The sequence below is a fragment of the Quercus robur genome, chromosome 2 (genome assembly GCF_932294415.1).
Source record: "Quercus robur chromosome 2, dhQueRobu3.1, whole genome shotgun sequence".
Classification (NCBI taxonomy): Eukaryota; Viridiplantae; Streptophyta; class Magnoliopsida; order Fagales; family Fagaceae; genus Quercus; species Quercus robur.
The window spans coordinates 72,428,915-72,443,902 of record NC_065535.1 but is presented as its reverse complement, the minus strand read 5'-3'; the positions used below and the strand labels follow the sequence as shown (position 1 = coordinate 72,443,902).

Genomic DNA, 14,988 nt, shown 5'->3' with positions numbered 1-14,988 from the left:
TCCTCTCTTTAAACAAATTCTTGATCATAAAACCAATTTCTAGGGTGTTGCTCGACTTGGTTTGGCTAGCTTTATTTGATGCAATATATTTGCTGGGGCACAAGAAACTGGTTTAATTTAAAAGGCTCAATTATCTTATGGATTCCACAGGTGAATTTTGCAATTTAAAGTTATAGTTATAAATTGAGGATCTCCCAAAAGTATTTTTTTTCTTTTGGATAGAAGAGGGAACAATAATACATTAGCAATTGTTATATGTGTACACACGGTATCTAATCTATCAAATTCTAATGCTTCTAACACAAGTACAAATAGTAACTACTGAAATAAAAATCACCATCTTTCTATATATATAAATAAAAAAATAAAAAATAAAACCTACTGGACTCAGCCAGCTTTAGCTAGAATGTCGGTGCAAGTGTGTAACCACTGATTGATCATCCATGTAAGGTTGATGAAGCAGAATGTGTCCCACTGAAGAGGGCTTTACTGGTCAATTTATGGCTTATATTGCTGGGGCACAAGAAACTGGTTTAATTTAAAAGGCTCAATTATCTTATGGATTCCACAGGTGAATTTTGCAATTTAAAGTTATAGTTATTGAGGATCTCCAAAAAGTTTTTTTTTTTTCTTTTGGATAGAAGAGGGAACTATAATACATTAGCAATTGTTATATGTGTACACACAGTATCTAATCTATCAAATTCTAATGCTTCTAACACAAGTACAAATAGTAACTACTGAAATAAAAATCACCATCTTTCTATATATATAAATAAAAAAATAAAAAATAAAACCTACTGGACTCAGCCAGCTTTAGCTAGAATGTCGGTGCAAGTGTGTAACCACTGATTGATCATCCATGTAAGGTTGATGAAGCAGAATGTGTCCCACTGAAGAGGGCTTTACTGGTCAATTTATGGCTTATATTGCTGGGGCACAAGAAACTGGTTTAATTTAAAAGGCTCAATTATCTTATGGATTCCACAGGTGAATTTTGCAATTTAAAGTTATAGTTATTGAGGATCTCCAAAAAGTTTTTTTTTTTTTCTTTTGGATAGAAGAGGGAACTATAATACATTAGCAATTGTTATATGTGTACACACGGTATCTAATCTATCAAATTCTAATGCTTCTAACACAAGTACAAATAGTAACTACTGAAATAAAAATCACCATCTTTCTATATATATAAATAAAAAAATAAAAAATAAAACCTACTGGACTCAGCCAGCTTTAGCTAGAATGTCGGTGCAAGTGTGTAACCACTGATTGATCATCCATGTAAGGTTGATGAAGCAGAATGTGTCCCACTGAAGAGGGCTTTACTGGTCAATTTATGGCTTATATCGTGCCAGTGATAAAAGATTACCTTAAATCCAACAAAACTGGGCCTTAGAATTTCATGAAAACTTGATGGGTTCTTAGAATTTGAGGAAAAACTTTGTAAATGTACTCTTTCTTGGACACAATCAATTTTTTCCTTAGTGGGAGCTTCTTCTGGTGAATACGCTTGTGGCTTTGCGCCTTTGGTCAGCTTTGTACCATTTCTTGTTAGTACATAAACTCCAAATTACACATTAACATTGAAATTTCCCAGGTTTTTCTATGAAGAAAATTAATTTTGATTTCTTACTCTACATAAATATAATTTTCTCAGAACATGGTTTGTCTTGAACTCCTTGAACTGTATCATCTGATTGGTTTTGGGTCTTTCATTGATCATAATGACTTGTTTGGAAATTTAATACCTTTTTCATAATAGCGAGCAAGAAAAAACAATGACAAAGAAGTAGCGTCCAATTTGGCTGGTGCTTCTGACCTATTTCTTGATTCAATAAAACTTCATAAAAGTAGTTGGATGATGCAAGCTGCTCCTTGATGTTAAGTTTGACCTTGTAGCTTTTATGTTGTCTTGGTGCTGATGCTAGTTTATTCAATTTTTGTGATTTTTGTTGCATTAGGAACTCACAACAGAAGCAGATGTATCATGTTGCTTCTCCGAACCTTCTCTTTAAGAAAAAAAAAAAAAAGAAATGTTAATTTTTGGAAGGTCAATTTTGGCTTTATCGGAAGTTGGGGCTGGGGTAATAACAAATGAGAAATAGTAACGAGTATTCTTAAGATATTGATTAATAATTCATTTTAGGAAAGTTTTGATAGTACTTTTATGAAAAATGAAAAAAACTATCAAAATATTAATTTTTTTTTTCATTTCCCATAAAAACTTTATTTAACTGAATTGTTGACCAATATCCTAAAAGCACTTAGCATGACCCATAACAAATTTATGTATTCTCAGTTTCTCACTCATCCCAAGATTTGTTTGTTGCGGATTTCAAGAATTTTTTTTTTTTTTTTTTTTTGGTTAAGGTAGAGAATATGAAATTTTGAGTTATTATAATTTGTGTGAAGATAATAAAAAAGCTTCTTATTATATATATATATATATATATATATATACTTTTCAAAATTATTTCAAAAAAGAATTATGCATATTTGAAATTGGAAAGAAAATAAATAATTGGCTGATCAACATCTTTAGATAATAATACTCTAGGTTAAAACTTAGGTACATTTTATTGTATCTTACGACTCAATTGAATTTAATCACATTTCTGCATTGACCAATGCAGTGCAAACAGGGATATCTTCTAATGGCAACTAAATTCAGCTCTAAACTTATTAGTCAATAACCCATTGGTTGAATGAATTTAATTGGGGAATTTAAGATACAATACTTTAATTGTACCCAAGTTTAGACCTCATAATATATCAAACAAACAAAAAACAACTAGATCACATAACCATTGATAACTTTGGCAACTTGTTCAATATGCTCAGCTTTTTCCCTCAACATCTAGATGACCTCAAAAAGGGCATGATAAACAACTATTATCAAGTACAACAGTTCATAACCTCCATAGAGTTGAGCCATCAGGTACTCAGGAATGTGTGTATCAGTGCAGGCCCACGCACATGCCCGTTTGTTAGAACAGATAAGCCCTATGATCATAGCAACTAAACTATTATGTATTAAAATTTTCAAAGTAAGAGAAAAGATTATGAGAAAGAAAAAAACAGCTTTACAAAATCTATAGTCCAATAGAGTAACAAATATTGGAGAGCTTCTCTTAGCTTTTAGCCTCCACAGTTTGCTTTTCCCTTCATTTTCAACCTTTTAATTTTGAATAAGATACAAATTGGATCCAGAACTCTTATGACTTTGTTGCATACCACCACAATCTCTTTGCTTCAAGGAGTTGAAATATTTCAAGGCCCACGATACCTTCGGAAACATAAACAACCCTGAGCCTGATCATTTGGGATCATACCCCCACCCTTCGACGTGTCAATGGCCTCCAACATGGTCACTACCTCATCCATCTCTGGCCGTTTATCAGGGTTAGCATCCCAGCATCGCTTCATTACATTTGCAAGAGAGCTTGGGCAACAACGGGGTATCTCTGGCCTCAGGTTCTGCGGTTTTATATATATACAAGTTTAATTTCTTTTCTAGCTTACAAAACTAATAAAAGTTGACATAATTGTTATTATCAATAGAAAAAGTCCTGCCGTTAGTTGCTGAAGAAAAACAAAAACAACAGCACAATATTACTAAGAGCTGTTATGTTTAATATTGTTAATGTTTTTTGATAAACTTGTTATTGTTATTGTTAGTTCTATGCAAGCAATAACATCTGACATATTTTATCTACCTGGCGAACAACAGCTGATGTTACTTCCGAGAAGCTGAGGTCAGGGTACGGCATATCACAGCAGTATATCTCCCACAAGCATATGCCAAAACTGTAGACATCACATTTCCTGTTATATGGATTGCCATTGAGAACCTGCTCCATTCAAGATAAGTTAGATGCTTGCATGTTTAAAATCTGAAAGGCTATCCGTACTTTAAGCAAAGCCAAGCCAAGCACTGAAAATGGGAAACATCAATCTACACTAAAGCTAACCATAATTTCCAGACTCATCCAAAAGTTAAGCAGAAACTATTTGTCTTTTGTTCCCTTGCAATACAACAAAGAATGCTAAAATTCATAAACTTGAATTTCATAGGTAGTGGCTGCTGAATAATAGAAGATGTCCTGTGCTTTGAGGGACCAATTAGGGGCAGCATGTACACTCTTAGGGCTTTAACTAATGAGTATTCTCAGCTTCAAGGATCAACATAAGCAGAGGCCACTGCAATGACTTAAATTGATGAAACACATCCCAATAGTATATCAAGCATGCACATGAGGGAGAGATATTTGAATCATTTGGTTTGTCACAGAGTTCACTTTAATGCAAATCAAGTGCATACCTCCGGTGCCATGTAACCAAGGGTTCCAGTCTCGCCAGTCATGTCATTAGGATTTGAAGCCTCAATACGAGCAACTCCAAAATCAGCTATTTTAACAGTGCGTGTCTTGTCCAGAAGCATATTTTCTGTTTTAACATCTCTGTGGACGATCTTCTGGGAGTGAAGATAGCTCATTCTATAAAAAGGGAGGATAATAGTGAACATGATATTCAAAATTCCAATATATAGCAAATTAAATTTATTCTTCAAAAAAAAAAAAAAAAAAAAAAACATTCAACAGATTTGAAGAATAAAACAAAAGAAAGATGGGGTGTGGAGTTTTACCCTCTTGCAAGATCCAGTGCAAGTTGGACAACTACTTTAAAAGCTAGCTTCCTTCTTCGGTTCTTTATGAGGTAAGATTTTAGAGCACCGCCAGGACAATACTCCACTACAACACAACAAATATTACTCGGCATGCCTATGTGGCCATTATCTGTTTGTATGTTTAGCTCTGATGAACCCATTGTTGCCCCAATAAACTGCAGAAAAGGATTTGGAAATTTGCATGAATCAGTAAAGATAATTTTCATGTAAATTTCTAAACATACTTAACATGAATGTCGACAAGTGGTTAAACAAAATAGTAAATTAAATTAAATTTAAAAGGACAACCTTCTGGTTTAGCATATTTAGGCAGTGCTTAACACCGATTTTTACAAGCCCAGGAATAAGACACCACAAAAATTGAGCTCTAAGATCCACATTAGAGTCCATCTTATCTTTAATGCAGTGTCTGATATCTCCTATCCATTTTGGATACTGATGATATAATAAATGTTCCTTTTGCATGAATCTAAAACAAGTAGATTTAAGAAAATGAGAATGCAAATGTAAGTACACATGAAGATAATGTATCACTTGAAAGCTTTTGGTTTATGGAAATTTTACATGATCATTGACAACACCATCCCTACCTTATTTGAAAGGAATTGTTTCACCCTTAAAATGAAGGAAACTGAAGATATATCACCAAATATTTCAAGAGTTTATGGTTTTGAACATGTCAACTAGAAATCTAAACAGGTGAAGCATTAAGAAGAATGAGAATTTTTGTTGTTTAGCTAGATTTTTTTTTTTTTTTCAAGTTTCCAGACACAGTATGAAATAGCTTATGTTCTGCAAAACAATATGAAAGAATAAATAAAACAGAACTTTAGGTGATCTGCATTTGAGAATTCAGAATTCCTCGTAAAAACTACCTATAAATCTAAAAAGGTATAGCATAAAAAAGAATGAAAGCTTTAATTTTCATAACTAAGAATGAAAAAAAAAAAAATATATATATATATATATATATATACCATTCTTGTGCAAGACAAGGTGAAGGATAATTCAAAACAGAATTTAAGGTGATTTAACACTAAGAATTCAAAATCTACCCGTGTTAATCACTCCTTCATAACTACTGAGTGTAAGTAATAAATCTCTCAAGGAAAAGCTTGATGAAGGCACTATCTATGGGACCCACTTTCAAGATACATGAGCCTGAATGCCCCCCCCCCCCCCCCCCCCCAAAAAAAAAACAAAAAAACAAAAAAAGAGAGGGAGAAGAAAAGAAAAGGGGTGCACTTAAAGAGTAAGACATAATAAGAATAAACAAATAAATATCCATCCTACCAATTTGGCAAAAAAAATAAGCATAATTATTCAATTGCGAATCCGGGTTAAGAGATTTAGGCAACATCTGTTTCCCTGAGAATTTTTTTTTTAAAACGTTTGTTTCAAAATAATAATCTTATACCATGTATGCATTATCACATTGCTTCTTTAGTTCTTTTAAAACTCCATGAAAGTGATGAAAAAAATGGAAACAAAAGAGAATAGTGAAGACATGAAATATTACTTTTGTTACATTAGGATGTTCAAGCTTGTGCCAAACAGCAACCTCCTGTGTAAAAGCAGCTCTAAGAGAAGCTATTTCAGCATCTGACCTGTGGCCCTCCTCCCCCCAATCAAGAAGTTTAACTGAGAATGAGAAAAAAGAATGCTTTACTTTCAATTTGACTCACAATAACTAAAACAATAGCCATCATTAATGAAAAATCATATTAATTTAGTAATTAAAATAACAGCAACCATAAAAAATTAAACTCTTATTATACATTATGTTTTGATGATCAAATAAAAACTACATAATATATCCAAACATAGTTATGGAGTAAAATTAAAGAATGGATTTGATTTGTCTAGCCAAATCAAAATGATCAGTATGAGGCTTTTTGTGAGTTGCAAAAGTGAGCATCCATTTGGCAGCATCAGATATTGGCAGTAAACTTTTGTCACCAATATTAAGTTAATCACTCTTAAGTCCAGCTATTTACCTCCACAAACTGTGTTATGAAATGAGTGCAGGTCAGTAATAAATTATCACACATGAAAGTTAAGAAAAAAACAACTTTAAAGTTAATGCTTATAACTGCCGACTCAACTTGGTCTCGTGAATCACGGATTTTGCAAGTCTAGATCTACAAGGATCAATCACAAACCACCCATGATTATCAATTAAAAAAAAATTAAAAACAATTCACAGGTAGTCATTTTCTGAAAGAAGCACGACACTATTCCTCTAATTTGTAGCTGAGAAAACAAAGGGTTATGAGATAAAGTTAGTTGTAATCTTATGTTTCAAGCTCCTTACCTTCAAGAAAAAGGTCACTTTAACTAAGCATGGTACCTGAATTTGGCTCAGTTAAGTAAACATTGCTGTTTCCAGAGGCCCAAAGTATAAAAATTAATCTATTTTCCTGCATTTCCTCATGAATAGAGCAACAATGGAGAATATAGAATATTAATACTGAAATTGCGGAACTAGCAACAGTAAATCCAGTAGATGCCCTTGCCAGCTAAGCCAAAAAAAGGCCTAAGTTTAAACTAAAACCCCACCATATAACAGCCAGAATCAGCCAGTTTCAGATGAAGAGGAAAAATAAAACATTCTTCTTGACCAACACTACTTTGAGCTATTCTTTGGTCACCACTTGTAGAAAGACTTATGTTACACATAAGAAATAAATGGGATGCACCACTTTCAAGAAGTTGATAAAACGATATGTTAGAAATCACTGCAAAAACCAACCATTTTTGAGCCAAAAAGGCCCAAAATCATGTCATTTAACAATATAACAAAGTAAATCCACATAAAATTTGGCAAAAAAAAACACAGAAAGCCCCTAAATGGTGTGCCACAAGCACATAATAACAACCGTAATGAGAAAAAAAAGAACAAAAGAGACAATATAGCTCATATGCATACCATATTGCATGAAATGAATTGGTATTCTCAAAAAAGATGGAATTTTGAGAAATGGGTTTTGTTTATTTTCACAAATGGAATTTCCAAAACAAAACAAAAGAATTTTTTTTTAAAAAATAATAATAATAAAAAGGGGTATTCCAGTTATATTAACTATTACCAGCAACGTCTTGACCATCATAAATGCCGCGGTGAACGGTGCCGAAAGTTCCACGAGCTATGACAGCCTTGATGATGAGCTTAGAGGGGTCAATCTCCCACTCTTGCCTCCTGGTGACAGTGGACCTTGCTGCTTCTTGCTCTTGCTGATCTTCCTCTCTCTTCTTGTTCTTTTCCATAGTCCATGCCCTGCTTAGATGTCTCTGAAGCTGCTCGTCTAAGCTCTTCAGATCTATCTGATCCGCTCTCACATACCCACCTCCACTTTCACTCTTCTCCTTCATCTCTCTCTCTCTCTCTCTCTCTCTCTCTCTCTCTCTCTATGTTGGTCGTGTCAAAGTTCAACGGTTAAGGTACAAAAAGAGTAACGGGTTCTGATTGATAGTTTGTGTCTTTTTGTGTGTGTATCTATGTTTTTTCACTTAACTATCGCTGCTCCTTGTTGTTGTGGTTGTGGTGGTGCTGACTGCTCTGGATTATAATGATGTCTGTCTACAAGTAGTAGTAGTATCAGTAACAGAGTAACTCTCTCTCTTAGTCTCTAGACTATATCATCCATGTGGGCACATGGATATTGCCTGAACACGACGTGTGTTTCTGACCCACCTATCTCTCTCTACGACGTGTATTTCTGAACCACTTCTCTCTCTCAGCCTGTGTGGCTGGCGTTGTTATTTTTATGGTATTCACGCACGGTCAATGTACCTTTTTTTCTATAAAGACTAACTAGACTATAATAGTATTATTACAGCTTCCAAAGGAGTACTGTTCATCACTCTCTTAGCTAGAACGGCTTTGTGTTGTGTTTGGAAATTGGAATAGAGGTGAAAACGGGAAGGTCTCATACTTGCATGTGTGGTTAGGAGGTTCCGTTTGTTACTTGAATTGGATAAAATTCCAATCCCATATGATAAGGTGCGCTTAAAAAGTCCAACAGCGTTATCTTACTGTTCTACTACATCATTTGACTATTAAATTTGGAATCATTAAAAATACAGAACATAGGAATCTATTTGTTCATCTATTGTATACAGTATGAAGTCTTCTTTATAAGGCTACAACTTGTTGCGTGTGCACACACAGTTTCACATATATTCATACTCGCACGCAAAAAAAAAAAAAAAAAAAAAAAAAAAAACCAAAATTGTGCGTTGAACACGTACACACAAAAAAAAAAAAAAAAAAAACTAAAACAATGTACAATTTCAGTTGTTTTTTTTGCGTATGTGAACAAACTTGTGTGAAATTAATAGTACCTTTAATATAAATCAATATTGGTTTTGCAACTCTTTAAATAGGTTTTGTACCGAGATGGCCAGATTCATCTTAGATGGGCTAGACATTTTATCATCTTTATTCCTAATAACTAACTCATTAAAACATGTATACTACCTAGGCTCGAGTCAAAACAGATAGTAGATAGTGACCGCTCATGGGGAAATAATTATGAATTTAAAAAGGGATTTACTCATGATAGAGCAGAAGTACTGGTTAATGGTTAGTATTTTTAAATGAGTAACTCTTTGAAACGTGTCTATTATCTATACATTATGTGTCTCGAGTCAAATCAAAATGGCATACAGTGACTGCTTATAGAAAAATAACTATAAAAATTTAAAAGGGATTTGTTCACAATAAAGCAGAAATACTAGTTAATGGTTAGCTTCTTTAAATAAATAAATCATTAAATTAAATGTGTTCACTATCTATGTATCATGTGTCTCGAGTCAAAAGAAGATGCCATACAGTGAATGCTTATAGAAAAATAACTATAAATTTTAAAATGAATTTTCTCATGATAGAGCAGAAGTATTAGTTAATGGTCAATATCCTTAAATGACTAACCCTTTGAAACATGTCCACTATTTGTATATTATGTGTCTCGAGTCAATGCAAACCGACATACCATGACTGTTTAGAGACCAAAAAAAAAAAAAAACTATAAATTTTAAAAGGAATTTGCTCACAATAGAGCATAACTATAAGCTAATGGTTAGAATCCTTAAACAAGTAACCCTTTAAAATGTGTCTACTATCCATGTATTATGTGTCTCAAGTCAAGGCAGGATGACATACAACGCCTGCTTAAAGAAAAGTAACTATAAATTTTAAAATGGATTTGCTCACGATAGACCAGAAGTACTAGTTAATGGTTAGTATCCTTAAATGAGTAACTCTTTACAACATGTCCACCATCTATTTGTTATGTGTTTCAAGTCAAAGCAGGATGACACAGTGACCGCTTAAAGAAAAATGCCTGTTAATTTTAAAAGGGGTTTACTTATGATAGAGCAAAAGTAATAGTTGATAGTTAGTATCCCTAAATGACTAACTCTTTAAAATGTGTCCACTATCTATATATTATGTGTCTCGAGTCAAACCAAGATGGTATACAGTGACCACTTAAAGACAAATACCTATAAATTTTTAAAGCGATTTGCTCATGATAGAGAGTCTTTTGGGTTAATATTGCAAAATCTGAACTTAATTTGCGTTATAGGTACTGTTTGAACTTAATTGGGGAATTGAGGAAGGAGAAAGAATTTCGGCAACAGTGTTGCCGAAATTCAACAAAAGTAGGAGAGAGAAAGAGAAAAAGTTGGAGAGAGAAAGAAGAGGAGTTTCGGCAATGCTGTTACCGAAATTCCTCTGTCCAAATTTCTGCCTGGTCCTATGTAAAAAAGTAATTGCGGCAATGCCATTGCCGAAATAGGGAAAAAAAAGAAAATTTTTTTTGGTAATTGTGGCAATGGCATTGCCGAAAATGGGAAAAAAATTGAATGGAATTATGGCAATGTCATTGCCGAAAATGAGAGGAAAAAAAAAATGTTGTTGTCGAAATTTGGGAAGAAATTTTAAAAAAAGTGTTACGTTCACAATATTTTTATAATACTTTCACAACAAATCACAGGTGATTAGTTATTATTAGTTCAAATTTGATTTTAACACTAAAATTACTTTTTTAATCTAATAATAACAACCTACCACTTAAAATTTGTTGTAAAAATATTGTAAAAATTGTGTGTACCTATCATTTCTTAATAAATAAATAATAGAATTGTGGCAATGGGATTGCCGAAATAGTTGTAGAAAATTTTTACCTATTTCGGCAATGCCATTGCCGAAAATGTGAGAAAAAAAAAAAAAAAAAAAAGGAGAAGAATTGTGGCAATGGGATTGCGAGGCCATGCGAATTTCGGCAATCCCATTGCCACAATTCTTCTCCTTCTTCTTTTTTTCTTTTTTTTTTTCTCACATTTTCGGTAATGGCATTGCCGAAATAGGTGAAAATTTTCTACACCTATTTCGGCAATCCCATTGCCACAATTCTATTATTTATTTTTTATTTTTTAAGAAATGATAGGTACACATAATTTTTACAATATTTTTACAACAAATTTTAAATGGCAGGTTGTTATTATTAGATTAAAAAAGTAATCTCAGTGTTAAAATCAAATTTGAACTAATAATAACTAATCACCTGTTATTTATTGTGAAAGTATTATAAAAATATTGTGAACGTAACACTTTTTTTAAAAAAATTTCCCAGATTTCGGCAACAACATTTTTTTTCTCTCATTTTTGGCAATGACATTGCTATAATTCCATTCAATTTTTTTCCCCCATTTTCGGCAATGCCATTGCCACAATTACCACAAAAAAAATTTTCTTTTTTTTTCCTATTTCGGCATTAGCATTGCCGCAATTGCTTCTTTACATAGGACCGGGAGGAATTTGGGCAGAGGAATTTCGGTAACAGCATTGCCGAAATTCCTCTTCTTTCTCTCTCCACCTTTTTCTCTTTCTCTCTCCTACTTTTGTTGAATTTCGGCAACACTATTGCCGAAATTCTTTCTCTTCCCTCAATTCCCCAATTAAGTTCAAACAGTACCTATAACGCAAATTAAGTTCAGATTTTGTAATATTAACCCAAAAGACTCCATGATAGAGCATAACTACTAGCAAATGGTTAGAATCCTTAAATGGGTAAGTCTTTAAAACATGTCCACCATCTATGTATTATGTGTCTCGAGTTTAAGCAAGATGGCATACAATGACTGCTTAAAGAAAATTAACTACAAATTTTTAATGGATTTGCTCATGATAGACCAGAACCAGTTAATGGTTAGAATCCTTAAATGGGTAACTCTTTAAAACGTGTCCACCATCTATTTATTATGTGTCTTGAGTCAAAGCACGATGGCATACGAAGACTGCTTAAAGAAAAATAACTATTAATTTTAAAAGGAATTTGCTCATGATAGAGAAAAGGTAATAGTTAATAGTTAGTATCCATAAGTGAGTGACTCTTTAAAACTTGTGCATTATCTATATATTATGTGTCTCAAGCCAAAGTAGGATGGCATAGTGGCTACTTATAGAAAAATAAATTTTAAGAAGGATTTGCTCACGATAGAGTAGAAGTATTAGTTAATGATTAGTATCCTTAAATGATTGAATTTTTAAAATATGTCCAATATCCATATATCATGTGTCTCAAGTCAAAGCATGATGCCATACAGTAACTACTTAAATAAAAATAACAATAAATTTTAACAGAGATTTGCTTAGAATAGAGCAGAAGTACCAGTTAATGGTTAGTATCCTTAAATGGGTAACTCTTTAAAACATGTCCACAATCTATTTATTATATGTCTTGAGTCAAAACACGATAACATACAGTAACTGTTTTTTAGAAAAATAATTGTAAGTTTTAAAATGGATTTGCTCAAGAGATAGAGCAAAAATACTACTTAATGGTTAGCATCTTTAAATGAGAAACTCTTTAAAAAAGGTGTCCACTATCTATATACAATGATAGCTTGTAGAAAAAAAAATGACCGCTTATAGAAAAATAACTATATATTTAAATAGGGATTTAAAAAAGGGTTAGCATCCTTAAGGACTAACTCCTATTGGGTTAAAATGAATTAACCCCTTGCAAATTAATTAATTATCCAAGTTAATTAATTAGATTTTAATTACATGCAATATCGTGGTAGTACAAACAAATCACCAATTATACTAAATGCAATGGAAAATAAATTTGACACGGGTGATTTGTTTACGAATGGGGAGAATCACCGAGGCAAAACTCTACCGAGTGAATTTTAGGTCACCACTCCCAAGAATCCATGATCATCAATCACAGGCGGTTACAAGTATAAGGAATCTTACCAAACCCTTTGGCCTATCCCGAAATACCAACCTACAATTGAACCCTTACCCTAATATCCAATTGAACTTATATTGTAGTGGCAATCTTCCAGTTCAATGCTCGAATCCCAGTACATGACTAACCAATGATGCATGAATCCAAGTACATGACTAACACCAACAACTTGAAGAAGATGTTGGCTGCAAGTTTTTCAGTTCATCAACGATGAAGATCAGGAAACTCCTTGTGAGAGTGCCTTTTTTCTGTGACACTCAGGCCCAAGGATCCCGGGCCTAAATAAAAGGTTTGGTGAACCGGGCCTTGACTCACCGCAGCTAACAAGCTGTTTAAGAATCAAGTGATGTACAGGGGATACTCCTAACAATAAAAAAAAAATGACAAGCAAGGATATTCGTATTGAAGAATGCCAAAAAAAACAACAAGGTAAATTCAAAAGGAAAGAAGCAGGATTAGCAAAGTGGTACAAAATTAATGCTAAGGGGATCCTGGGATTAATGAGGCATATTTTATTAATACGTTGTCTGTCAAGTTACAGAAAGCTTACTAGGACGTGATACAAGGTTCAATCAAGCTCAAAAATTACCGTCTTGAGTGGCTATTTCAGCCTTCAAAACTTGCAAAGTTTGATTCTCTTTGAATCCGAGTATGTGCAATAGTGGCTTTCACAGGATACCGGAAAGCAATATTCGTTTTCCCTTAGTGTTTTCTTTTTCTTCACCACAGATTTACTGATAGTTTTTTCTCTAGAAAATCTCTTCTTTTTTCTCTCTTTTTTCACTGCCCTTTCTTCACAACCCATCCCTTCCTTTTATAATGGAGTTTTGGTCTTCCCGGGGAACCGTTGGTTCCCCTGTTTTGCCTTCTTGCAAACAGAGCATGTTCCATGCCTATCACTCGGTAAGTCCCATTTCCCGTTTTTCTCATTCTTTCCTTCTTTCAGCTTTGATTCTTTTGAAAGTTCCTGGTTGGCCACCTTCTTTGGGATGTGCTGAGGTATGCCCTTCTCGACATCCCTGTTTTTTGGCAGTTTCCACTTTTCCCTTTTCTTTCCCATCTGGGCGGAATCCTGTTCTGCCAACTTAAAAGCCGCTTGTTATCATTCTTTTTTTTGTGCTTCCCTGTTCTGGTTCCCCGAGATTTTTTTTTTCTGTCTATGCCATGAGAGGTCGCTGGGTTCTATTGGCGCTTGTGTTCTTTTGCTTTTGTTTCTTATTTTCTTCTTCTGTCTTTTTCTTTCGAGCTGTCCTAGTCTTCCTTTGTCTTTGTGCCTGAAAGGATCCGCGCCTCTTGATGGTTGCTGAGGATCCTAACTTCTTATCCCTTGCCGTGGTTTTCTTTTTTTTCTTTTGGATGCTTCTTCGTCTGGGCTTCAAGTCTCCTGGGCCTTTTTTATTCCTTCATGGTTCCCCTGCATCTGCTACTTTGGACTTAGCTTGATTTTTTCCTTTTGGGGCTGATTCATTCTTTTAGGCCTCCTTCACTATGATCCTTTTTAGACCTCAACACTCCTTAATTACAAAACCCTTGGTGTAAAGATGCAGTAGCTTCTTCAAAGAGAATAATGAACTAGGTCACTTTCTGCATATATTCTCCATGTATGATTGCCTTTAAAATAAGCTTTGTATATGTCTAGGGTTGTGAGAAAAGAAACCCTATACAAATATACAAACATGGGCTGAAAATTAAATCTAGAAATTCTGATTTCGTAAGTCTCGACAGAAAAAGCTTGTGTCAAGCTTTTGTCGAGTTTCAACATTAAATCTCGATAGAAAGGATTCTGTTGAGACTCCTGTCGAGCTTTAATGAACAGTTCTTCTTCACTTGTTTCTTGGTCAGATCTTCATGACTTTAATACTTGACTTTAACAATATGTTTCTTGAAATCTTAAACTCATCCTAGATTTACCTAATTACAAGTAAAGTGCATTTTATCAAAGGATTAGTCAATTACATAAAATATGTTCCTAACAACTCCAATTGGTATTTGGTGTAGGCATGGTTTGAAACCCAAATCTCTTATTCGATGACAAAA

At 33.7% G+C, this 14,988-nt stretch overlaps 1 protein-coding gene across 1 annotated transcript; it reads right to left on the bottom strand.

Annotated features, from left to right (window-relative positions):
- Nucleotides 1–2,773: 2,773 nt before the first annotated feature.
- LOC126714905 (serine/threonine-protein kinase STY13-like) lies at nucleotides 2,774–8,420 on the bottom strand. The gene is made up of 6 exons (XM_050415314.1): nucleotides 7,780–8,420; nucleotides 6,210–6,331; nucleotides 4,649–4,845; nucleotides 4,325–4,499; nucleotides 3,720–3,854; nucleotides 2,774–3,480 (listed from the first exon to the last, which is right to left on the bottom strand). The coding sequence occupies exons 1-6, from the start codon at nucleotides 8,060–8,062 to the stop codon at nucleotides 3,274–3,276; spliced, it is 1,119 nt and encodes a 372-aa protein (XP_050271271.1). The 5' UTR covers nucleotides 8,063–8,420; the 3' UTR covers nucleotides 2,774–3,273.
- Between the last annotated feature and the right edge of the window lie 6,568 nt (nucleotides 8,421–14,988).

What these genes read in the sequence shown, in the direction of transcription:
- LOC126714905 (XM_050415314.1), bottom strand. Translation starts at nt 8,062, where the DNA reads ATGAAGGAGAAGAGTGAAAGTGGAGGTGGGTATGTGAGAGCGGATCAG. An exon ending in AACATCCTAATGTAACAAAA is followed by an intron (nt 4,846 to 6,209) that starts GTAATATTTCAT and finishes CCTTTTCTGCAG; the next exon opens with TTTATTGGGGCAACAATGGG. An exon ending in TTGGTTACATGGCACCGGAG is followed by an intron (nt 3,855 to 4,324) that starts GTATGCACTTGA and finishes TGAATGGAGCAG; the next exon opens with GTTCTCAATGGCAATCCATA.